The sequence below is a fragment of the Brachyhypopomus gauderio genome, chromosome 10 (genome assembly GCF_052324685.1).
Source record: "Brachyhypopomus gauderio isolate BG-103 chromosome 10, BGAUD_0.2, whole genome shotgun sequence".
Lineage (NCBI taxonomy): Eukaryota > Metazoa > Chordata > Actinopteri > Gymnotiformes > Hypopomidae > Brachyhypopomus > Brachyhypopomus gauderio.
In genome coordinates this window covers 579,302-603,139 of record NC_135220.1, presented here as the reverse complement: position 1 = coordinate 603,139, position 23,838 = coordinate 579,302, and the positions used below count along the sequence as shown (strand labels likewise).

At 47.9% G+C, this 23,838-nt stretch overlaps 1 protein-coding gene across 2 annotated transcripts; it reads right to left on the bottom strand.

The window, feature by feature from the left end:
• Positions 1 to 53: 53 nt before the first annotated feature.
• LOC143525008 (calmodulin-binding transcription activator 1-like) lies at positions 54 to 21,453 on the bottom strand. Of its 2 annotated transcripts, none has more exons than XM_077018440.1 (13): positions 21,215 to 21,453; positions 12,885 to 13,066; positions 12,145 to 12,341; positions 11,854 to 11,932; positions 11,414 to 11,726; positions 10,638 to 11,113; positions 9,192 to 9,370; positions 8,787 to 9,024; positions 7,894 to 7,965; positions 7,630 to 7,650; positions 7,338 to 7,537; positions 7,140 to 7,214; positions 54 to 5,421 (listed from the first exon to the last, which is right to left on the bottom strand). In XM_077018440.1, the coding sequence occupies exons 1-13, from the start codon at positions 21,231 to 21,233 to the stop codon at positions 5,358 to 5,360; spliced, it is 2,115 nt and encodes a 704-aa protein (XP_076874555.1). In that variant the 5' UTR covers positions 21,234 to 21,453; the 3' UTR covers positions 54 to 5,357. The 2 variants fall into 2 exon arrangements, with proteins under 2 accessions (XP_076874555.1, XP_076874556.1); XM_077018441.1 differs by lacking the exon at positions 21,215 to 21,453 and adding an exon at positions 14,006 to 14,137.
• Positions 21,454 to 23,838: the final 2,385 nt, after the last annotated feature.

Here is a 23,838-nt window from a genome sequence, read left to right as displayed (position 1 = left end):
ATATTTTTCTTTTTTGTCTGTTAGGTCTGCAAGTCTCAATTTCATAAGACAAGTTTATTGCTCTGTGTCCACGAGTGGAAAATGGTTGTGAGACGATTTTTTTTTTCTTTTTTTTTCCCAGCTCGGTTATCTCAAGTGTGCCTTCTTCCATCATGGGTGCAGTTAACCAAAGAGGAGGACAGGTAGTCTTAGTAATGAGAAAAACGTGAGCGGAACTAAAGCTAGCCTCGGTTAGGTACACGTGAGCGGAACTAAAGCTAGCCTCGTTTAGGTACACGTGAGCGGAACTAAAGCTAGCCTCGGTTAGGTACACGTGAACGGAACTAAAGCCAGCCTCGTTTAGGTACACGTGAGCGGAACTAAAGCTAGCCTCGGTTAGGTACACGTGAACGGAACTAAAGCTAGCCTCGGTTAGGTACACGTGAGCGGAACTAAAGCTAGCCTCGGTTAGGTACACGTGAGCGGAACTAAAGCTAGCCTCAGTTAGATACACGTGAACGGAACTAAAGCTAGCCTCAGTTAGATACACGTGAACGGAACTAAAGCTAGCCTCAGTTAGATACACGTGAGCGGAACTAAAGCTAGCCTCAGTTAGATACACGTGAACGGAACTAAAGCTAGCCTCAGTTAGATACACGTGAGCGGAACTAAAGCTAGCCTCAGTTAGATACACGTGAACGGAACTAAAGCTAGCCTCGGTTAGGTACACGTGAGCGGAACTAAAGCTAGCCTCAGTTAGGTACACGTGAACGGAACTAAAGCTAGCCTCGGTTAGGTACACGTGAATGGAACTAAAGCTAGCCTCGGTTAGGTACACGTGAACGGAACTAAAGCTAGCCTCAGTTAGATACACGTGAGCGGAACTAAAGCTAGCCTCGGTTAGGTACACGTGAGCGGAACTAAAGCTAGCCTCGGTTAGGTACACGTGAACGGAACTAAAGCTAGCCTCGGTTAGGTACACGTGAGCGGAACTAAAGCTAGCCTCGGTTAGGTACACGTGAGCGGAACTAAAGCCAGCCTCGGTTAGGTACACGTGAGCGGAACTAAAGCTAGCCTCGGTTAGGTACACGTGAACGGAACTAAAGCTAGCCTCGGTTAGGTACACGTCAGCGGAACTAAAGCTAGCCTCGGTTAGGTACACGTGAGCGGAACTAAAGCTAGCCTCGGTTAGGTACACGTGAACGGAACTAAAGCTAGCCTCGTTTAGGTACACGTGAGCGGAACTAAAGCTAGCCTCGGTTAGGTACACGTGAGCGGAACTAAAGCCAGCCTCGGTTAGGTACACGTGAGCGGAACTAAAGCCAGCCTCGGTTAGGTACACGTCAGCGGAACTTTGGGATGAGTACTACACGAGACCCTACGCTGAGATGGCAGAGGTACATGCTTAGGAAAGTGTGCACAAACTGTTCATCTGTAAGCTAGGTCATTTGGCATTCAAGTGTTCAGAAGAAACAAACGCTTGTCCTCTATCTCCTATCTGTGTCCACGGTCATGCTAATATTTCTCAAGCACCATGGCCCAAAAGGGTAAATAAAAAAGTCACAGATCTATTACATTAGAAATCAGGTCAATGCTGCTTTTTAAGTTGTACTGTTAGTCATACTCTATGTCTATCAATGGCAGTGTTTCGGTCTGAACTGTAAGCCTTCACAGGACTGTAGCTCACACAGTACTAATTAGGTTTTCTGCTACCAGAGATGCCTTTCAGTCTGTTGTGGATCAGAGAACAGAACTGCCACTTTTGTGGCTTCCTTTCAGGGACAGCGGTCTATGGTGCGACACGTCGACTCGCGTGGCTGATGAAAATGAACGGCATGGACAGAATCGAAATCACAGTCGTTTGATCAGGACTGGCTCGGTTTCCCAATAAGCAGCAGCTGGTTCTCCAGTGACCCGCCCCACTTCTCCCTCCCCCCCAGCTGTTTTTGGCACCCTGAGTAAAAAATACAAAAAGTGAGGCTAACTGGTCACTATGGTAGGAGATTCCCCCCCGAGAGGTCGCAGTTATCGACTGTCTGTGTGCGCGATGGACACTCTGACGCGTTTAAGTTACGGACGTGGACGTTAAAAGACGTGAAAAGAGTTGTGACTCGTTGGTGCGACTGGACGGCTAAACAACGTTGCGCAGCGTGAAACTGAACTGAATTCAAATATGGAAACTCAAACAGGAACTGAATCTTGTTCGAGAAACAGCCCATGCCACCCCAGGAAATGCCCTGACAGGTGCCCATCGAACAGCTTAGCTGTAGGTCTCTCGTCAGCCATCCATATTGAGGCCCCTAAATCTTACCAGGTTCTATGAGCTACTAAACCAACGTTGCTTTACAGAACAATATTTCTTCAACAAGTCTACCTGACTACCAAATCTATAAAAATAAGCATGCTTTGGGTGCTCTTTAGCCACCCGGTTATCTATGTTTCCCATGCAAGCATAATAAGACCTTCTCATGTTGCCATAGCAGTGCAATAACTGACAACCTAAACTGCTTCAGGAATGAATGAATGCAAGGCAATTATCACAGGACTGTGTGTGCAATCCTTATGAGTTCGACTGGCAGTTCCAATAGGCTTGTTATAAGCAAACTGAGCAGTCTAGTATGTTGGAATGAAACAAAGACTTGATAGAAAACATGGGGAACATAAATCACATACTAGCACAACAGAACCTCAGTGTGGTGCAGAATGGAGTTACCTTTACATTATCCAAGTCACCATTCATTAATAAGGTCAGTTAGTTTTTTTTTTTTTGTTGTTTTTTTGTGTTTCTTTTTTTTTCCTTTTTTTTACTACATTGCATGCTGTCTAAAATCTGCTGCAATTAAAATAGGATTAGGCACTTCCCACATGAACACACTGTTTACACATAAATCTCCAACAGATTAAAACCAGAATGTAACTTTACAAAATGTTGTGAGGCCAACTACACCATTTTAAAGGGGGAAAACATAGAAAAAAAAAATACAAAAAATGCACTGTATAATTACTGCACTTTCCTTGCGTGTGACATTGTTTTAAGTACTGTACTTTATACTGTTTAATCGTTGGGCTCTCTCTCTCCCAATTAGACACCCAGGAAACAATACTCCTCAAAAGCTGCTGGATCACGTGGCAAAAGCAACTTTAGTGACTAAATGTGCAAACATCAGGTTCAGGGTCAGTGCAACACTTTGACCCAACCTTCGAACCTTTGGGAGTCAGTTTTATCAGTTTTAGCCCCAGAGTGTCCCGTCTACCCTGACACCATAAGCAGTCCTTCTGGTGTTACACTTATACTTAAACAGGGAATAATCAGACAGCAGCATTACAGTATTAACCCTTTAGTGGGAACTTTAGTGTCTAATTTCTAATATGGTCAGTTTGTTCACAAATGGTTGAAAGAAACTATTAGGAAAACAAACAAAAAAAAACCCCTAGTATTAGGATTTACAGTATGAGACATTAAAAGGGGGGATGGGAGATTAAAAGGCTATGTTTCTAACAATCTTCCCTCTGTGGCACTTCCTGTGTTCACTGGTCAGTGGTGATGAGATTTCATGAGCGTTAATGATATCCTGTGTTAGTGTGTGGTTTTCTGTTTCTTAAGCACTAGCATTCACATTACTTGGCACCAATGGCAAAAATGACTCTTGGTAGCCCGAGAAACAAAACAGATGTAAACATAACCTTTTTCACCTAATGATATTCTGCTTTCCTCTACCCCATAAGTACAGTATTTTTCATATTAGCAGTAATGACATGCTTTAGCAAAATGTTCTTCTTAAGAACATTCAAATTAAAATAAAATATTCTTATAGTGAAATAGTTGTACAGAGCATAGCCACTAATGCTTGTTAAAATCTTTTTGCATGTGAATGTGTGTGTGTATATGTGTGTGTTTTGATTCTCATGCACATAGCTCATATTTATCCCAGGTATTTACAGTATATACAAACAATACAACCATACTTATTAAGCATTCAAACAAAACTATACAAATATTCAGATTTTGACTCTGACCTGTTTTACCCCTTAGAATGAATAAAATAATATATTTCTAAAATACATTCCCGTTCAGATAAATGTTTTTACTTAACATACTGTACCAGTAACCTTCTTTATGTACAGAAACCGCTCAATTGTCAAAAATATGGATTTGTCTCACCCTTGCTATAGGGGTAGCTTAGGAACCCTTCAGAGAATCTCTAAGGTATCAAGGCAATGTACGTGATCCTCCCTTCACAGGCCTAAAGAGCCAGAGAAGTTTGTTTGAACAGAACAAGAACATCAATAATGATAATTACACAAATAACCCAAATTAGCAGTTTTCCCTCAAAAAACATCTACACAAGTAGACTAAACTCCATGGTAACCTGTCTAGTAGCAATGGCCTTTAGCATCTCCATTACACTCATGGAGACCGAAAACAAAAATGCACACTTGTATGTATTGCCTATAGGCGTGTCGGGTTTATAAATTCATGCGGAATTAGCTCAGTACTGTCGGTCTACTCTGACAAGGTAGAGTCTAGACCAACACTTGACACTGAGCTGATCCAGGCATAAAAAAGACTTTAATTTTAATTCAAATAAATACTTTTTTTTTTTTTTTATTATTTGACCTCAACCTCTAGACAGTGACACTAAAATGTGACCCATATTTTCCTATACCTCTCCTACATTCAGAGGGTGTCCCATCATTTCAATAATATGATGGGTTGCAGCTGTCAAACAGAACTGACTGTTTTTTCTGATGTACTGAAATGGTTGTGGGCTGAAATGTACAAAACAAAGGAGGACTAATGGATTACCAGCAATTTTTGGTAGCAACTTTGCTCATCAAATTTTCACCCACTAATTTTGTCATTTAGACCACGAAACACAAGCCAGGTCCTGCCGGGTTTCTGTATTGATTCCATTTTTTCTCCACTGTCTTCCCAACATTTTTCCTTCCGAGATGCTCAGAAGGGCAGGACTGCCTTAGTCCATTTCCAGCATTCTGTTCCTTTACCAGCAAAACATTTCCGCGCACTCCAAAAAGCAAATCAATCCATGAAAAAGTGCAAACGATGCAATGAAGCACATGCTCTCCCACCAGCAACATCGTCCCATAGAGGTTTTTTAAATCCACTGGAGTTGGCTCTTACCCTCATAAACGAAAGACAGAAGAAAGAAGGAGATATGAAAAAATGCCGTCGTATAATAGCAGAAGTCAGTAGTACTGTATAGTAAGAGTTGCAGTCTTCCCGCTGAATTCTCTCAATGATTTCTTTTTTTTTTTTTTAGTTTCCTCTTGTAAAAGTCTGTGGTTGAAACAGAAAGACACACAAAAAAAAAAAAAGTCTGGAGAGTGATGTCACACTGTGATGTCACACTGTGATGTCACATTGTGAGGGGTCCCTTCTGGATGATCTCATGTTCCCTGGCCTTTCTCAATTCTCTCACTCTGGAAAAACAACAGACATGTGTTAACAAGCAAAGGCACAGTAGGGAAAGCTACTGAAAACCACCCAGACGAGAGGAGAGCTCTCTGTGACCGACTCTTTCTGCTTCAAACTCAACTCTGTCTGAATCTGGCTCATGATGCAGAGACCGAGTTGGACCTCAAAACTTTAGTCAGCAAGACAACAAGTCTACAAATCCATTTTCAAAATGCTGACTCGAAGGGTGCGGTGGCAAATAGCTTTTTGATTAAGTGGTATACAGTCACATTAATCATGTCTGTGTGTTTAATTAGTAATTATTTCCATGTGGGAAACTGGTCATTTATTTTTCCCCCTTTTGTTTGCTTTGCTTCTTTCGCACTTTTCCAAAGGGTGCTCGGGATTGAAATTCTATAGTTCTGACAGTCATTGTGAGCATGCCCCATTTTCTTCATGGCATCACCTTGCAAGTTTCAGCTCTAACTGCATATATAGGACAAACAGCTTAAAATAGTCTGGATGTTTTATTAAATTCATGAATTCAAAGTGAACCATCAAAGTGCTCTTGTCCTCCCTTCATTCACACCGTGATGAAGCTGTCGGACTACAGCTGACGGCGCTCTGCCTAAGCCTCTCGGATCTCAGAAGCCCCTCAGATGAAGCGCTTGATGGCGAACCGTCCCAGGGCGTGCGCAGAGCAACCCTGCTGATCCTGTCGACGACTAGATAATCTCACGCAGGACGCAGACCATGAAAGACGGTCAGCACCCGCTGGGGCATACTGCGATGATGCGAGCTTGTAGTGAGTCACGGAAGCTAACAGCAAGCTATAGTGGAGAGGAAGCATCCGCCCCCCTCAGTAAGAGCGCAGTGGACTTAGCATGCCTGTACATCGGAAAGCAAGGCCTGTAGCCACCCCAACTCATGCAGCACGGGTGACGTTTTACAACCTCACACTTCGTACACCCCTTCCCCATGACGACAGGAGGAAGAGAGCGTTCATTGCCAGGGGAGGAGGGAGCGTTTGTTTAGTGTGGTGTGTCACAGTGGTTAGTTACACAGAAAGGTGTTGCTGTTCTTATACTGAGACTCTTAGCCCTCCTGCGCTTCCTACAGGCAGCTGTCATGCAAGCAGGCATCAGGCAACAGTGATGGAGGGAGAGAGAGAGAGAGAGAGATGGAAGAGAATGAGAGCGGGGATATATGCAGATGAAAGAACGAAGAAAGGAGGGTGCCAGATGTTTGAGAAAGTAAGGGCAGAGGAAGAGAGAGAGAGAGAAAACAGACTGGGTTGCTGAGGCTGCACTCACCCGCTTGAACAGTCTATGGTCCATCAAGGGGCTTCGCATTAACAGCAAAACAACACCAGACAGCTATTAGCACACAGGATGTAGTACGAGTGGGAGGGGACAAGAGAAGGAGCCAAACATGGGCAAGGGGCGTGGCCGTGGTGCCTAACCCTTACTCAACACTTTCATAACAAAAGAGCCATTTAAAAACATCTTCTGTCTCCTGTCGTACTTAAATGTCCCTTGAACGGGCGTTAATACACGGCCAGGCAAATGTAACAGCAGTATGTGCGGTTAGTTCCATAATCAGTCGTCCTGTAGTGCCAGCGGTTCAGCTAGTCAGCCGTGCTGGCTGGTGTTGACACACTGAGGCCAGTGGAGAGACCTGCACTAGCACGTGCATGCGAATTCAGGCTGCTGCCACTAGGGGAGATGGCAGCCGTGGTGATTACCTGTGACGGCAGCGACGCAGGAATCTCATGATCTTGCGGGCGGCCTGGTCCTGTCTCTTAGAAAGTAAACTGCTTCTGGAACAGCGCACAGAGCGAAACTCGGCTCAGCCACGAGCATTACAGTTAAAACCCGTCTGCATCTATAACCCATTAACAAAAAATAAAATTAAACAATGGAGCATGGATCTTGTGAGCTACCTGAGTTTGTGCTGTACCAGGGCGGAGGCGGGGCTGCGTTTGAGGGGGCGGAGCCTGCGGAACTCTCGGTAGCTGCGGTAGTATTGCTGAATGAGCACGGCGGCGCGGCGACTCTGTCGAAACTTCTTCTGCTCATGGTAGCCGCGGAACTTGCTCTGGATAAGGATGGCGGCCTGCGTCATCTTCTTGTAAAGTGCGTACTGTCACAGAGGAGGGACCCAGACTTATGATTGGGGAGGGCGGGTGGGCGTGGGGCGTTCTTACACAACACAGGGTTAAGTGAATGGGTTACCTTCAAGGCTATCCATGTTAGCTTGGAAAAAAGCAAAAGATCTGAGATTAGACACAGTGTGACTTGAGGGGATGGGGCATGTTTGTTTGTGATGCGTCACCGAAAGGGGTACATCCCTCTTGTGGAAATGTAACCAATACGAAGCCTCACAACACAACACAGATCCTTACTCCACACTCAGTATGTCTTCCAGGATTACTGAGGCCTGCCTGATACACACGACAACCATCTGGCTGAAGAAAGCACCAATCAGGAGCAGCCTACCTGTTTGTATTTCCTGTAACAGCCCTGAATGACAGCGGCTGCTACTTCCTGTTGCTCGCGCAGTGGTCGTTCCTGCAGGGGAGTAGAGGGGGGAGGTTAGCGTGAGGGCTCGCCCCCCCTTCCCACCACAGAACCACCAGCCTGTCTCCGCTGACAGGAAAGAGACGCGGAGGAGGACAGCAGAGAGAGAGGGAGACAGAGAGGACGATACAGAGAGAGAGAGAGATCGACCCATAGACAAAAAAGTGACAAAAGAGAAAATAGACAAAGACAAAAAGTGAGACACCCACAAATAGTGAAGTGAAAGAAAACAGAGGAGAGAGAGAGGGGGGGGGGGGTGGCAGGAGGGAAGCAGGTACACAGAGAGATCCAGAGACCCTTGGCTGTGTTTCACCTGCCAGAGCTCGGGGAGCAGACGCCCGCGTGCCAGGAGCCCATGTGAGCAGTGGAAACTCATTACAGGCAGCCATGGGAGGCAGCTCACCATGGGGCAGTGGAAGGAGGGAGAGAGAGGGGGAGAAGAGGAGAGGAGGAGACAGAGAGATACAGAGAGACAGACAGAGCAGTACATTCATTCTTATAAGCCAGGCCATGCATTGCTATTGCCACCTGGTCATGCTGAAGCCACAGGGACTCACTGTTGTGTGTGTGTGTGTGTGTGTGTCCAGATGTGTGCTACCTGTGTGTGTTCGTCCAGAAAAAAACACCCAAAGGGCACATGAAGGAAAGGAGGATACAGAGGCTGGAGGTTTGCCAAGGGTTTATTTGCCCCACGGGGCTCCAGAGCTGACTGCCATGACCTTGCCCATGAACACGACTTCCAGCGAGCCATACAAATGGAGTATGGCCCGTCTGTAAGCGTCGACTCTGGGCAGGGGAGCGCTTCTGTGTACCTTGTACTTGCGGAAGGCGGTCTGCACCAGACGGGCGGCCTCGTACAGCTCCCTCTGCTCCGGGTCGGACAGGGTGAGCTGGGACAGCTCTCTCTCCACCTTGCTGTTGGAGGCGCTCAGGAACTCGCTCCAGTCGGCCGGGGGAGGCAGGGCGGCCTTGTCAAACGGGCTGTCGCTCAAGGGGGACGCCCCTGGGCTGAGGCTGGGGTTTGGGGCGAGGGGTTCACTGTACAGGGACCTACAGGCACGAGCGCACGCACACACACACACACACACTCATATTTACTGTGTAAACATCGACTGTAATAATGATCTTTGCATTGTAAGAACACTCGCAGAGGGGAGTCCCTGTGCAGCATCACAACGCCATCTCCATCACCTCCGTCACGCGGCCTGGTCTCTCACCTCAGGTGGATGATACTGGGGAGCTGCTCTACGTCGCCCAGGTAGGTGGCCAGCCAGCTCATGGTGCTGCTCAGGCCACCGCCGTCCACAGGCACGGCCTCGGCCGCCGCAAAGTTCTCCCTCTTAATGCGCTCTGGGGTGGCCTCGATGATGTGCTCCGCCAAGCTCATCATGTTCTCCTGCCCGGGTGGAAAACGCCGGAAAACGCTCGGTTACTCGGGAGAGGAGAGCAGTGGCCAGACGGGCGGTGGTTGTAACACCCCCTCAGGCCCCCCTGTACACACCCAGTAGGAACACGAGTCCTAGGTGATTGGGTCAGGGCCCGGAGTGTCTGGGAGATGCATTGTTGCGTATTCATGCAAAGCACTTTCAGAGGTGGTCTGGTACACGTTACATCTGTACTGTGAACAGTAATACAACCTGGTCTGTCCTTTCAGCAACAAATCATTTCTCATATCAACCACATTCTACACACATGAAAAGAAGACGATTTTTTTAAGCTTCTGTTGGTGTCTCATCTCCCGTTCATTCAGAAGTGGCCCAGCAGACCACACGATCGAAAAGGTTGTAACAGCCCGTACGTGAGCAAGTATTCCCAGGACATTTCTGTGCGGAAACAATGCAGTGGAAAAGTGACACAGAGAATGTGCTCTGTTCTTCCTTCAGAGAATATTATGTAAGCAAAATAATCACAGGTCACTTGAGGCACATTCAAAATGATGTAAAATTGAAAAAGTCTAAACAGTTTTGGGTCGTTATTGGCTCACCGAAGATGCATGTTAATGCAAGGTGTGAACTGGGCATCTCGTGTACCCATATGTCCAAATACACGCAAACGCACTCACATGCATAGCTGCTAAACACCACTACACGTGCACATGTTTGCACATTCCCACACGTTTACACAAGCGCACCCACACACACACACACACACACACACACAGATCAATCGAAGTTCAGTACCACTTCTGTGTGCAGTCCACACCGCCTTTCCTGTCCCCCTCAGTCTCTGCTCAGTGTGACAGAGATGAATGGACTATAAGGAGTGTTTGCCCTGGAGGGCGGATCAATCGCTGGAGTTTATTATGTGGTGATGCAGGTCTGGAGCAGAGTGAGTGTGTTCTAATGCCCTTTTACACACATTAACAGAACCGATGGCCACTCCAGCTGCTTGTGATCTTCACAGCTTGGAGGTTGACTTCTTAGACCCGCCCAGAGTCCTGAAGGGACAGGAAAGGGTCGCTGTGGTCTGGCCACATTACAGATAAAGTCGGAGAAAAACGGAGGGCTGGGAAGACGCAGGCCTGGAATGGATTTCACCTCTCTGAAACAAAAAGCCACTGCCCCATCAAGCCCACTGTGCCTTATCCAGCCGCACGTTATCCCACGTCAGCGCGAGGTACAAAGCCCGACGGCGGGTTCGGCCTGTGGGAAGGCGCGCCTCACCTGTAGGTCTTCCATGTGTGAGAGGCAGTCCTGGTTCTCAAGATCCTCCTTGTAGGAGAGCAGCTCGGTGTCCACCATCTCCCGGTCCGTCATGGTCAGCACGCCCAGCAGCTCCCCCCGCTGGCGAAGCCTGCACCCCAGCCTCTCCTTACCCACCCCGCCCCCTCCCCCCGAGCCCTTCCTGTACACCTCCCTGGAGCTCCACTTGTGGCCGCCACTGCGGAAGCAGCTCAGCTTGGCGTCAGCGGGGTGGGGGGCAGCTCGCTCCGGGCTGGGCGGGTCCACGGGAAGCGCGCCGGGGCCGGCCGACAGCTCGTGCAGATGCTGCCGCTCCAAGCTCAGAGGCACGGACACGGCCTTGTCCGGCCTGGTCTGGGCCGCCTCCGGGTTGGGCTTGTGTTTCTTGGCGGCAGGCAGGTGGCGCTGGCTCTCGCTGCTGTAGTAGCTGGAGGGCTCCGAGCGGGGCCGTCGCAGGTCTGGGGGGGGAGGAGGGAACGCAGGCAGGCGTGATGCGTGTGAACCGGGAGTCCATCGTTACTCTTTCAATTACATTTGCTGCATCTCGGAGGTGCAGTGAGAGCTAATCCCAGGAAATGGGGCTGTTGAAATTAGATTCTGCAACAAGTAAAACCTCGTCTCATCTTGCCAAGACGAAGACAAGTGCTTCAATAATACACTAACCATGGATATCCTGCTCCTATTACCCTTCCTAGAATGGCTCGCACGAAGCCCAACATTCCTCCCTCTCCTACCCCAGCGTGGCTCTGCCCTCTCACCTGGGCCGAGGTTGCCGGAGGAGGTCGCGGCCGTGCCGGACCCGCCCTTCTGCCCGCCGGCCCAGGTGGCCATCCAGCTGTCGGGGGAGGGCGTGTCGGGGCTGGGGGTGAAGGCCATGCGAGAGGTGGGGGGGTGTTGGTGCTGCTCCTCCCTCTGGAGCTGTTCAAGGCACTCGGCCAGTCTGGTGTGTCCCCGGGAGCGGGCGATGGACAGGGGCAGGCGTCCCAGCGAGTCTGGGATGGCCAACGCCCGGCAATCCCATTTGTACAGCGCCACGGCGGCTTCCAGATGACCCAGAGCACACGCCCACATCTACAGAGGCAGAGTTGGGTTGGGGGTGAGGTTGGGGGTGGGGGAATACTGAAACCACCGAGACAACGCAAAACATGGATGCAAACTAACGAGAGTTTTCATCACGTGAAACATATCGAACATTTACCAAGGGTGTGCAAGAGAAGTGGTCCACGTTGAGGGGGTCCACCTCCAGTTCCAGGTCAATGCTGTCAGCATGCTTCGTACTGGAGACACCAGACAATTCGTTACTTTTAAACTTGTAAACCAGGGAATCGCAGCACAGCTCGCATGCAAAATCACAACAACAACAAAAATACAGTAAAACAACAGCTGGAAGACAACACAACACACAACACAAAAACAGCACGACGTTCAAACACACACCCACTCTACTCTTTCACTCTCTGTCTGATACACTCAAGAGGCAGTGACTCACCGCCATTTGATGAGAGTCTTGATTAAGGTGGCGTAGCCCTGACCTGCAGCGAGGTGCAGGAGGGTCATTCCTCTGAACGTCTTGGAGTGGATCAGGTGTTTGGATTTGGCCCAGCAGGCTCGGTTCATCATCTTCTCACACACCACCACCACACGGCTCTCAAAGGAGCTGCCGGCCTGGCCTTGGCCCGATGAGTACTGCAGACGTGACACATGCCAAGCTTGGTAAAATGGACCACCACCAAGATCTCCACGCTAGAAATTCTCAAGATCTCTCCATCATTACTATAATTTCTTCACAGGGTACACATACATAAATCTCATCACTCATTCTCTTTATGTATATATACAGCTTATATATCTATCTACTATGTATGTTTATATATATATATATATATATACACTGCTCAAAAAAGACACCAAATAACACAGTGTAACTCCAAGACAACCACACTTCTGTGATACCAACCTGTTCAGCAACTTTTTTGAGCAGTGTATATATATATATATATATATATATATATATATATATATATATATATATATATATATATATATATATATATATATGTGTGTGTGTGTGTGTGTGTGTGTGTGTGTGTGTGTGTGTGTGTGTGAGCTCTATGTGTATGTACAAATACAGATATAGATACATGGACATGTACTGGTAAGTTGCTTAATCATAAATCAGCTAAATAATCAGTTAAAAACCCTTTTAAAACAGAGTTCATGTGACAGTACCTGAGACTGGCTGTTACTGCCATTACCACCATCTCCACCTGCTCCAGCGCCTCCTGCCCCCCCTGTTCCTGCACCAGCACCTCCGGACGCACCGTTGATCTGCTGCTGCTGGCCGGCCATCTCGGCCATCCTTCTCTCCATCTGTTCCAAGCGTTCCAGGATGGACATCCTGAACTGGTTATCTGCAACATAGCCACACACTCGCGTTTAGTATCAACACTCCCCCCCTCGACTGCGGAGACTGGCGGGAGAGAGCAGAAAACAAACAAACAAAAACAAAAACGCGTCAGAACTTCTGCGTTCTGTCAGCACACTGCAGTGGAGAGTCCAGTAAGTGTGGGCGGCTGAACAGCGCAGGACGCTGGAGTCAAAACGCCACACGCCCTCAATCCAGAACACGCCGCCGGGTTCCCAGACACGCAGCAGCGAAAGCAGTCTGAGAACTGGGTAGCACCGAGCTGACCCGACCCAGAGTGCAAGGCAGGTCCTCGCGAACTGGGGGAAGGCGACCGGCAAACCAGTCGAGCTGACTCCATTATATAGGTCATCGCAGAGAACTCACATTTCCACTAACGCTCTCGATGTAGCCTTTGAGAGCTTGAAGCAAAGGCACGCTGCAATCACTTAAAATACTTCATGCAGATACGAAACAGCTGCGCAAAGACCCACAGCGCTGACGATCTGCAGCTGCCCGTCCAAAGTGCGGCAGGAAGACGAGCCCTTGCTCACGGTGCCTATGTGAAATCTCATGGCATCTTACCCAGTTATGAAAGAATCAAGATATCATCTCCTATGGGTCCCATGATTCCTCTTAATCGTAAACACCAATTCTCATTTGGATACTTGGTCGTGTTCAGTTTTTATTTAATCTCCTTGCCATCGGGACTCAATCCTTCAGTATCGACTTACAACCGAAACGGAATAACTGCGTTATTTTATGAACAATGAGGACCGTCAACACGTTTTTCATTGCCACGCCATCTGTAACCACATTTAAACCTCTCGGGAGCGTTGAACAAGCCTGCACTCATCACAGATATATTCTGTGGAGCGGTTTAAGTCACGATCGCGACACGCGAGCACACGTCTTCCGGCGCACGGCCGGCGTGAGCAGTACAGACCCGCGCTTTGACACGAATGGCTCCACTCAGGCAGGCCCACGTCCACACAGCAGTCACAGGTGCAGGGCTGCTCGGCAGTCGACGGCTAGCAGCCAGACATGCGCTGAGCGTTAGCGGGGAGGGGGTGTTGCCTCACGGACCGGACCCGTGCCCCTGCACCGCTGGCCAAGGCTGCCCGCAAGCCTCTCGCCGAGCAGTTGCAGGCAGGAGCTTGTTTCTGTGGCAACCTGCTGCTGGTAACCAGGCGACAGGAGCACGCCTGCGCGGGGCTCATTAGCATAGGCCTGTGAGGGAAGGGGACGAGCGGGTTGAAGAACACAGGGCCAGGACATGAGAGAAGGAGGTGGGGGAGAGTTAGCGTAGTTATTCCCCTCCACAACACACAATGACCTTACACCGAGAGGCCCGGAGTGCCATTTTTGGACATAAAAGCACTCTCATGGCCCTGGCGTCTGAGTTATGCGCACATGCGTACCTGGCAACAGTGTCAGAAACGGCCATGCAGTGATTCAACCGTTTGGAGGTCATGTGAGTTGTCATTGTTCGCTAGCACAGCAGAGAGCCTGACTGGAAAATTGCAACGGTCACTTACATTGAGCTCTGAATGACGTGATAGGAGATTGATGGCTATTCTGGGTACGGCCTTAAAAAAACCACAGCAGTGAAGGACGTGGAAACTACAGAAGCAGTTTTGAACCGTTTCTCTGAAGAGTTCAGACGAGCTTCTGTATGACTGCCACTGCCTGGTGGCTAATAGGTTTTGGGTAAGACAATGGCATCCATCATCAGGGTGATTGTGTGTGTGTGTGTGTACTTGAATGCAGCAAAAGGTTTGGTTTCCTACATCCAACAAGACAGGAGAGGAGAGAGACAGAGCTACAGCTGATTGAAGCTTTAAATTAGGGCTTCAGACAGGAGCTTAGAGACAGACAGAAAGAGAGAGAGAGAGGGAGAGAACATGAGAGAGGGGGCTGAGAGAGAGAGAGAGAGAGGGACCGAGAGAGGGGGACAGAGCGCGAGAGGGGGAAGAGGGAACGAGAGAATGGCAGAGAGAGTGAAAGAATGAGAGCGGGCTAGACTGTGAGGGGGACAGAACGAGCGTAAGAAACAAAGAGACACAAGCAGGATGGCAGCAGTGCTTAGCGTCAGCGTTGACATGTCTTTGTTCAGACACTGCAGTGTGCTGCAGTGCAGATGATGTCATCTCCACCTGCTGCTGTGAGCACGCTCAGAAAGCCACGCACGTACACTGCAGAGGGAGAGGAGCTAGGGGGAGGGGCCCACAGCACAGGGGGGAGGGGCCCACAGCACAGGGTGCAGGGGCACAGAGGGCTCCACCAATCAGAGTTGAGGCAATAATGTGACACCTTCCCACTTTGTCCTACTACAGTAGTTCTGTGACAGCTTGTAATCACTGACAGAAATTATACCACACGAGGAATATTACTAATACAATGAGGGACGATGCACCTATAACTAAGCCGCAATTTTAAAACACTGGTGGCAATGTGGCAACTTGGAATGCTTGATTTTCATAAAACCATGAGCACTGGGACGGGCAAATGTTTCCTGTCCTATAACCTCCAAAATCTCAACATGTGGACCATTAGCGCTCTCCAAATGAGTCTTATGAGGATGAGACTGCTGGCTGGTGTCTCGCAGACTGAACGCCTGCTCTCGAACGTGTTAACCATGTGCTTCACTTCTGGCATCATCGCATGGCCCCATCGCCCGCTCACGTGGGCTGGCGTGCGATGCCCACCTCCGACCGCCAGCCCCAGGCCTCGTGCCATCTGCCACAGCTGGTGAGGTGTGGACTCGGGTCACGACTGCAGCCGTCCCGTCTCCTTCGGCTGCCCGACGGCGACTCACAGGGGGTCCTGACTGACGTTTGCACAGCTCGGGGGCACTCACGTCCTGGCAGGTCTGCTCTCGGTGAGGGGACCTCCATCAGGAGGGTGTCTGCTGCCGGCTCCAGACAGCCCTCCCACTTACAGACTCCGTGCCAGTGAGTCTCTCTGTTAAGAACAGAGACCCGGTGAGTCTGTGTGGGTTTACTGGCTCGGTCACCAGCAGGTGAACATGCAGACGCACAGGCTGACAAAGCGTCTGACGCCCGAGCACAAAGGCAGAAAGCAATGTAGAAAGATAGAAAGAGACAGACGGGGACAGACATTTACACACACACACACACACACACACACACCTGGATGTAGAAAAAAAAAGTTTTATTCCAAAAAAAATAAAAAGTTGACTCTGCTTTTGGGTCCATCCTGCCTCCTCTCAGACTGCTGAGGCAGACAGGGGAGATGCTGATGGCTGGCTGGCCCAAAACTCAGACATTAAATATATCACTGCAGTTTTCCCTTAGCCAAGCACAGATACCAGTCAAGTTACTGTAATGTATAACAAATGAACAAATCCATGGCTTGAGGTGAGAATGCCCACGCTGCTCACCTGGGCCTAACATCAGAGGAATCACAGCAGATAAAAACTGCAATAGCAGATACCGATAACCTTGAATGTGTGTCCAAAATCAAGGTTCAAGGACGCACTGCACCTCACGTGTTCTCGTAGCATGGCTGACCGCAACACTGAGGCTAGGGCAAGCAATCACTCTGAGTAGCTCAAATTGTTATGGACGCAGCCACGCTCACGTCGAACGGGGGGGGGCACACCCCCCATGCTCGGCCTTTTAAATAAGACAGGAGGCTCCTCCTTACTGCAGAGCAGTGGTATTTGAGGAGGCCTCCCCCCTGTGTTTAGTCCCACTGCTTGACACGGGCTGGTATTTAGTGGGAGTGCAGGAGAGGAGGCTTAGCCCTCTTGGCACGACCTCTCCCAGCTGAGCAGACCATCTGCCTTCAGCTTCTCATCTACATTCACCCTCTCATCCACAACCCAGGGACTGCAGGTTAAGAAACAATCAAACAAAAAACACACACATCCTGGAATCAACCCTGTAGTCAGAGCACAGGGGAAAACCCCAGTGTGGCCCCGGTAACTCAATAAACGTGTTCCTGTGGGGTTTTTCGTAATGGAATAAAATAGCTGGTGACTTATTGACATGCTTGATGATTTATACTGCATGTTCTAAATTGACCTTCATCATCGATCTTGTACAGCGGTGCTGTAGCTGTCGATGAAATTCTACATCTGCATGTTTGGACACAACTTTTTCTGCTTTATTTTTTCATAGGCCAATACCACAAAGGAAGAATTCTAATAAAGGCAAATGTGAAACATCAACACATACCCATCCATCTTTCCTAATTATACATATTTAAAAATGTACACAAAATCATATCTGCACATTTTCTTCTTTTTCCCCCCCCTATGAACAAACTACTTCTGTAGACAGCACGGCTCCCTACCACAGAGGCCTCGATGAACCGTCCTGTTCTGGAGCAGACACAATTACGCAGAACAAGTCTCGTTCAGTCTAGACTTCAAAAGCGCTGCGGGCTTGGACTGGTCGCCTGAGCAGCAGAGAGAGCAACACGCACGCACACACACACGCATGCACGCACGCACGCACACACACACACGCACACACTTTGCCTGCCAGTCCAACCCCTAAAGCAAGCACAGAGCAGTTAACACCTGATGTTGACTCTCCTCTGTGGGCCTTTAGCTACCTGCCCTGATGTGGAGAAGAAAGCTCACAGCACTCCATGGATTCATATTCAGGGCAGTAACAGTATCTGAGTGGTGGATGTGTGGGCCTGCAGGGTTGGTCACTGTTTAATTAGCTCGTGTGCTAGTTTGTGGCCCTTCCACAGGCTCTCCGGTTGGAAAACAAGAGTTGTGACTTAGTCGTCTAAGCAGACGCATGTTTTACTTGCCAAGCATGTGACCGGAGACAATGCAGAGAGGAGGGACCTTGTGCTGCAGCAGACACTACAAGCACACAGCAGAAGGAATATCACACAGGCTGCTCACATGTACTCGTTTGTCTGATAGTGGAAGACGTCGCCAGCCAAGACAGCAAAGGACAGAGGACAGCGTCCTCATTACAAACAGCAGAGATGTTTTTAATATTGCTCAATGCATTTGTGAAGTGGCATGAATAAAACGACTGGTTCAGCTTAGATCTTTCTAGATGTTATGTTAAGGTTGATAAAAAGTGGAGGAACAGGTGTCCCTGACAAAAATACGGATAATCTCCTCAGGGCTTATTAAGAAAAAAGGTTTGCACAAAAGTTTATTTTACATTCAGTAAGTATCTACCCTTTAACCTCTGATTCTCCCTTAAGGAGAGGACACTGTTTACTTGTCTTATATATCAATATTTACAAATGTAAAATAGCTGATATTTAAATAACACCTTTATCTAAATATTATGTGATCCAGAATTCCAGACTGCTGTATATTCTAATATTCAGAACACACAATGACCCTTAGTAACCTCGACCACTTTCTCTTCTGCATGGATGGATCCCTCCAATTTAGCCGCAACGCAAACAAGCAACAAATTATACTGTCAACACTGTTATGTCCATTCTTCCAGACACGTCCTGGTTCAGTCACTTACTGTACATCTTATGATATAACAGATTACTGATGCACAAACAAATGCATTTCTGTGTCTGAAGATGAAACTGCCCCAGCAAATGATAAAAGTCACACATAAGGTGAGCTGGAAACCATCCCATGATAATTCTGATGCAACAAGCCACAACAAAACAAAGCGCTCCTTCACGTACTCCTTCACGGATATCTACAGCATGGGGCTCATTTCAATGTCCATACTCAGTGTTACTTATGAGGATTTCTGCAAACAAAATGTATAAAATGCAGCTGTCTATAATATGTGCTACATTTGTTGTTGACACCACAAAGACCCAGAGTATGTATCATGGCTTTAGTTGGTGCTGCGAAGATCTTAAATCATTTGTAATATCACCTCCGTCTTCTTCTATGGCTCAGTCGCCTTATCAAAGTCTTTAAAACTTTGTTTAAACTCAGAGGAATTCCCAACTCAAGATTGCCAATCAATCAGATCTTAACAAACTGAATATTTAATCAACCCCAGCATGTCCCCTTACAATCCAAGGTCTGCTGACTGCCTGCACTGCTATCTTAATTTATGCAAATTGACCCACTGGACCCCTGGGGTACCCGTGGATGGACAGCGAAAATATATATTAAAGTGCAAATGAAATGAAAGCACAGTAGAGATTCTTGTTTACAAGATTTATACATTACGAATTGTATAATGTACATGTTTATATATTTTATTGTCCAAGGAGACATTTTTTTACTACTCCAGTAGCAAATATTATCTGATTCTGTGGTTTCATGATGCTGTCCTTACGGTTCACTTTACGTTCCTCAGTTTATAAAGATTTTGATTAATTGAACAATGGTAAGAAACTCAACGTATATAAAGGAGGGCCTCCAGTCTGGGTCTGTCCCTGTGAAAACAAAGTTTACATTACCCTCTATAAATGCGGCAACATTTTATAGGTTTCTGGTCAACATAAGTTGTCCTCGACACACATTTGTCCATTTAAAGACATAATAAAAGATACATTTTCAGTTTAGAATAGCTTTTTTAGACAATTTACACAGTTCCATACTAAATAATAATAAAAATAATAATATCCATTAGCTGTGGATTCCTGCTCACTGACAACTGGCTTCATGCATCTATAGGAATTCTGTCACGGATGAACTTTTTTGTTTTTCTGAGAAAGACCAATAAAAAAAAAAGTTTCAAGGTCTGCACTGAGTGCTGCCTGAAGTTTTACTGCAGACGCTATAATGACAAGCCAAAAAAAGAGCCTTCTCCCGTGCAACCTCTATCCCTTAACCACAGCTTTCTATTTTTAAAGACCCTGCGGTCCACCTAATCTCTCAGGTGACTACTCCCATTTCTCTGCTTGACTTTTCTTCTGAAACAGTCTCTACGGAGAGCAGGTCTTAACAGAATCCCTTCTAAATAAATAATAGGGCAGACCAAAGTGCATTAATGCACGCCATGGAAAACATGGAGATTTTATATATATATATATACACACACACACACACACACACACACACACACACAAATGTCAAGTTAGGACATAATATTTATGTAAGTTGTTTGGGGGGAATTGAGTCAGAAAGTTGTCATTCTTCACACGAGGCGCCTTCTCATGGGTGTTTAATAAAACCAGCTGTTTAGATCCAGTGACATCCCGTAGATTCTGCGAGTTTATCAACAGCAGCACCTGCATCTTACGGCTATGGCGCCAGTGTGTCAACAAGTTGTCGGTCATTTCAGAACGACCACAGACGGGTCTCCTCTGCTCCACAGCGGCGTTTGCAACTTTGTCGCTGCGTCTCGTGCAGGTCCACGTCAGGCTCGTGCCACGGAGGAAACGAAACCGAGAAACCCGCCAAGCTGTGCACGCGGTTTCTAAAGACGCCCGCTGATTGGCTGCGAGGCCATCGTGACACAGTGCGGTCACGACTGTGGTGAACAACCTCGGTAATTAAGAGCTACAAACTCCGTTGAATACTCCGTTATATTTGTAGTGTACTACTGAGATTCCTAAGTTCATTCTCCCTAACATAAGAAGAGTAAATAATAAATGTGAAGTATCTCAGTAATGTCTAACAGTATCGCAGTGGTAAAATAAATTGGGGTCAATGTGAAGTAACAGGCTGCTGTATATTCCCAACACACGGTCCTGTCTCTGTCTCCGCACTGTGAGGTTCTCTCACCGACTTAAGAAAACACCTGAAATCCACGTTAAAACCACTTGTTTAAATCCAGTAAAGTTATTTCAGTGTTTTCTGTAACTTTCCTATAACCTCATTAATAAAATGTCCGGTAGGACCATGGGACAGCCAGAACCAGAACCATTTGTGTTAGAGTCACTGCTCTTACCTGGACGTGACTGGCAGGTGTGACAGGGTGTTTATTCACCAATTCATCCACGACCACGACTTAAACGTGACTATTCATGAAGTTGTAAGCTATGAGTATTCTTCATTTAATACAGGAAACACCGGCTTTCACTTTAGAGTGAGTCCAAATGAACATACCGTTAACGTTTGTGGCAACAGTAAAACATTAGACTGGAGCACACCAGAACTTGTTCATCACTGACGAACGGAGAGCTCATGGTTTGTAGTAGACCAAGTACACACAACTTTCCCTTCCACACACACACAACACAAACACACACCGACACACACATTTATTTAAACATGTCCAACCTTCTATTCCACTGTCCATGGAGTCGCCCTGCAATGCAAACGGTCTCCGTGTCTTTAGAAAAAACAGGTGTCACTCATCTTGACGTCCCCGCTGCCGCCGCGCGTGTCTCAGTGTTAAAACACACACACACACACACACACGTATATCCTGTTTATCGGGGACGGTCCGTAATCACCACCAACAGAACAAAGTGGAGACGCGACGTGCAGGAGAAGAGAGGAATAGAGAGCCCGCTCACTTCTCGCGTTCCCATAGCTCCCCCCATCTCCCTCCTCCATCCCTCCCTCCATCACTTCGCCCCCCACGAGCCTGCAGTAAAAGGCGAACCCTCCGCGCGCGGGGACGGTAGTGCGCACGTGCCGCAGGTAAACACACGCCCTAGTTTCTTCCGCCGTCACATTAACGGCTCGTTTCCCCGCCGCCTTCTCATTACTATTAATAATCTCTTCAGTATTGTCATTGTTCATCAAAATAAAGACGACGTGTGCTTATTTCTCAAATGTCCAACCGGGAAACTTTAAAGTTGGGCAACAATTGTTGAATTATCCAGCACAAATGTTTCCCATTCTCGTTTGTGGCGTTTAGAACACACACACACACACACACACACACACACACACACCGCAGTGTTATTGTCCACTCGGTGGAGGAAATAAGTCATGAAATAGTGTTTCAACATCAGCGCGACAGACCACGTCTAACAAACCGGCGTCAGAGCCCGCGCCATTATTTACTCTTATTATAACACATAAATTCAGCACAATTTAGAGTTTTACGCAAAGATTTGCGATGGGCAAGAAAACAGGCGAGACAATATAACGGTCACAGTCCCTTGTTTGTCTTGCCCGCGCCTCCGTAGCTGCAGCGCTGCGGAGAAAAGCCCGTGTGTGTGTGTGTGTGTGTGTGTGTCTCCCCCCCTCCGGTTCTGCATTATGACAAATCACGGCGAGCAGCGGCGATATTAGCGCATCACAGTCCCGGGAAGACGGGCGCAGCGCCGGCGCGGTTCGAGCCGTTTGGGTTCACGTGTGGTTCGGTAGCGCGGTGCGGTAGCTGTGCAGACTAATGCACGATGGACGAGAGACGCAGAAACCGCAGCGGTCGGTGAAGCATCTGGACCTGCGTCCGTAGCGAGGGGCTAGATGTTGACGGGCGAGTCAGGGCGACAGTACCGACGGACTCGATCGTGTTCTAATGCCGATACGCGCTAAAGCCAACCGGGTCTGTGGGTCCGCCTTAGTCTCACAGATGATCACATTCACCCCCATTATCGCCTAATGGAGGACGTCTCCCTCATTAAACTGCTTCTCTTACGGGACAACACGTACTGACATTTTCAATGTGCCAATGTGCCTTGAGTTTGCCAGCTAGCAACACATACGGAATAATTTTGATTGAAAAAGACAGTGAAGGTTATAGATTACAAGGGCCTTCAATAACAACAGTGAAACGCAGCGTTTCTAACCGAGTGAGATCATTTAGGCTCTGCCAACATGTATTCTTGGTCATTTTGCCATCGAACACCTGCTATTCAAGTGAGCCAGCACAGAGCCACAGAAACGTTAAATATCCACGTTTCTGTTTACCTACTGATTAATTAATTAATGTATTTGTTTATGGACTTAATGTATGCATTTATCTTATTCACCACACACATTGTCATTTGCACTAGAAAACCTGTTACCTTGCTTTAATTACCACGGCAATAGTGGTGGCATTTGTTACCTTCTTGAAATTAAAACTACGCTCTGTAGACGCGGTTGGCGTCCTAACCTATTTCTCCACTTCATGCCAAGCATCGCACTCACAGTACATCACGCACGTCTATGTAAATCACAGATGAGACGTGATTGTGTATGAGGATGACTGCACCCGTGACTGAAGTGCTTGAAGAACATGCCTGGCTTAAGGTGAGTGCATTGCTTTCAGTTGGCTTGTGTGTGTGTGTGTGTGCGTGTGTGTGTGTGCGTGTGGGGTGAATGGCGCTCATGAAATGGCCGTATGAATGGAAGGGGGTTGTGAGTGGGGCTTGTTGTTACTCACTCAACCCCGGGGGATGTCTGCATTGCAGCTGCGCCTTACCCCGACTCCTCCAGCGTGCCCTACTTTATCAATACTGCACCAGCGCCACACACTCCAGACAAACAGCGCAGCCAATCACACACAGGCACACATGCGCCCTCTTGTTCCATGCCTGAGACTATAGCAGGCAAACAAACTAGATAGTGTGTGTTCCCTCACACACACACACACACACACACACACACACACACACACACACACACACACACACACACACACACACACACACACACACACACACACACACACTATTCCCCTGGAACAGTACAGGTAGAGTCACCCGCTGTCTCACTGCTGCACTCTCTTGAACTCACCTTAACCTCAGAGCTTTGCAACTACAGTATAAATGTTTAATATTTGTGTGTGTGTGTGTGTATTCTCTGTCCTTGGCTCTCTTACTATTCTAAGGGATGTGCTATGATCCTGTCCTGCCCAGGGTTCCAAACTGAATCCATAGCGCCCGTGCACTGACTGAGCACGGCCTCTCGGCCCGGCCCGGCCCTACCCTGGTTCAACCCTTCCATCAGCTGACCAGAGCTGT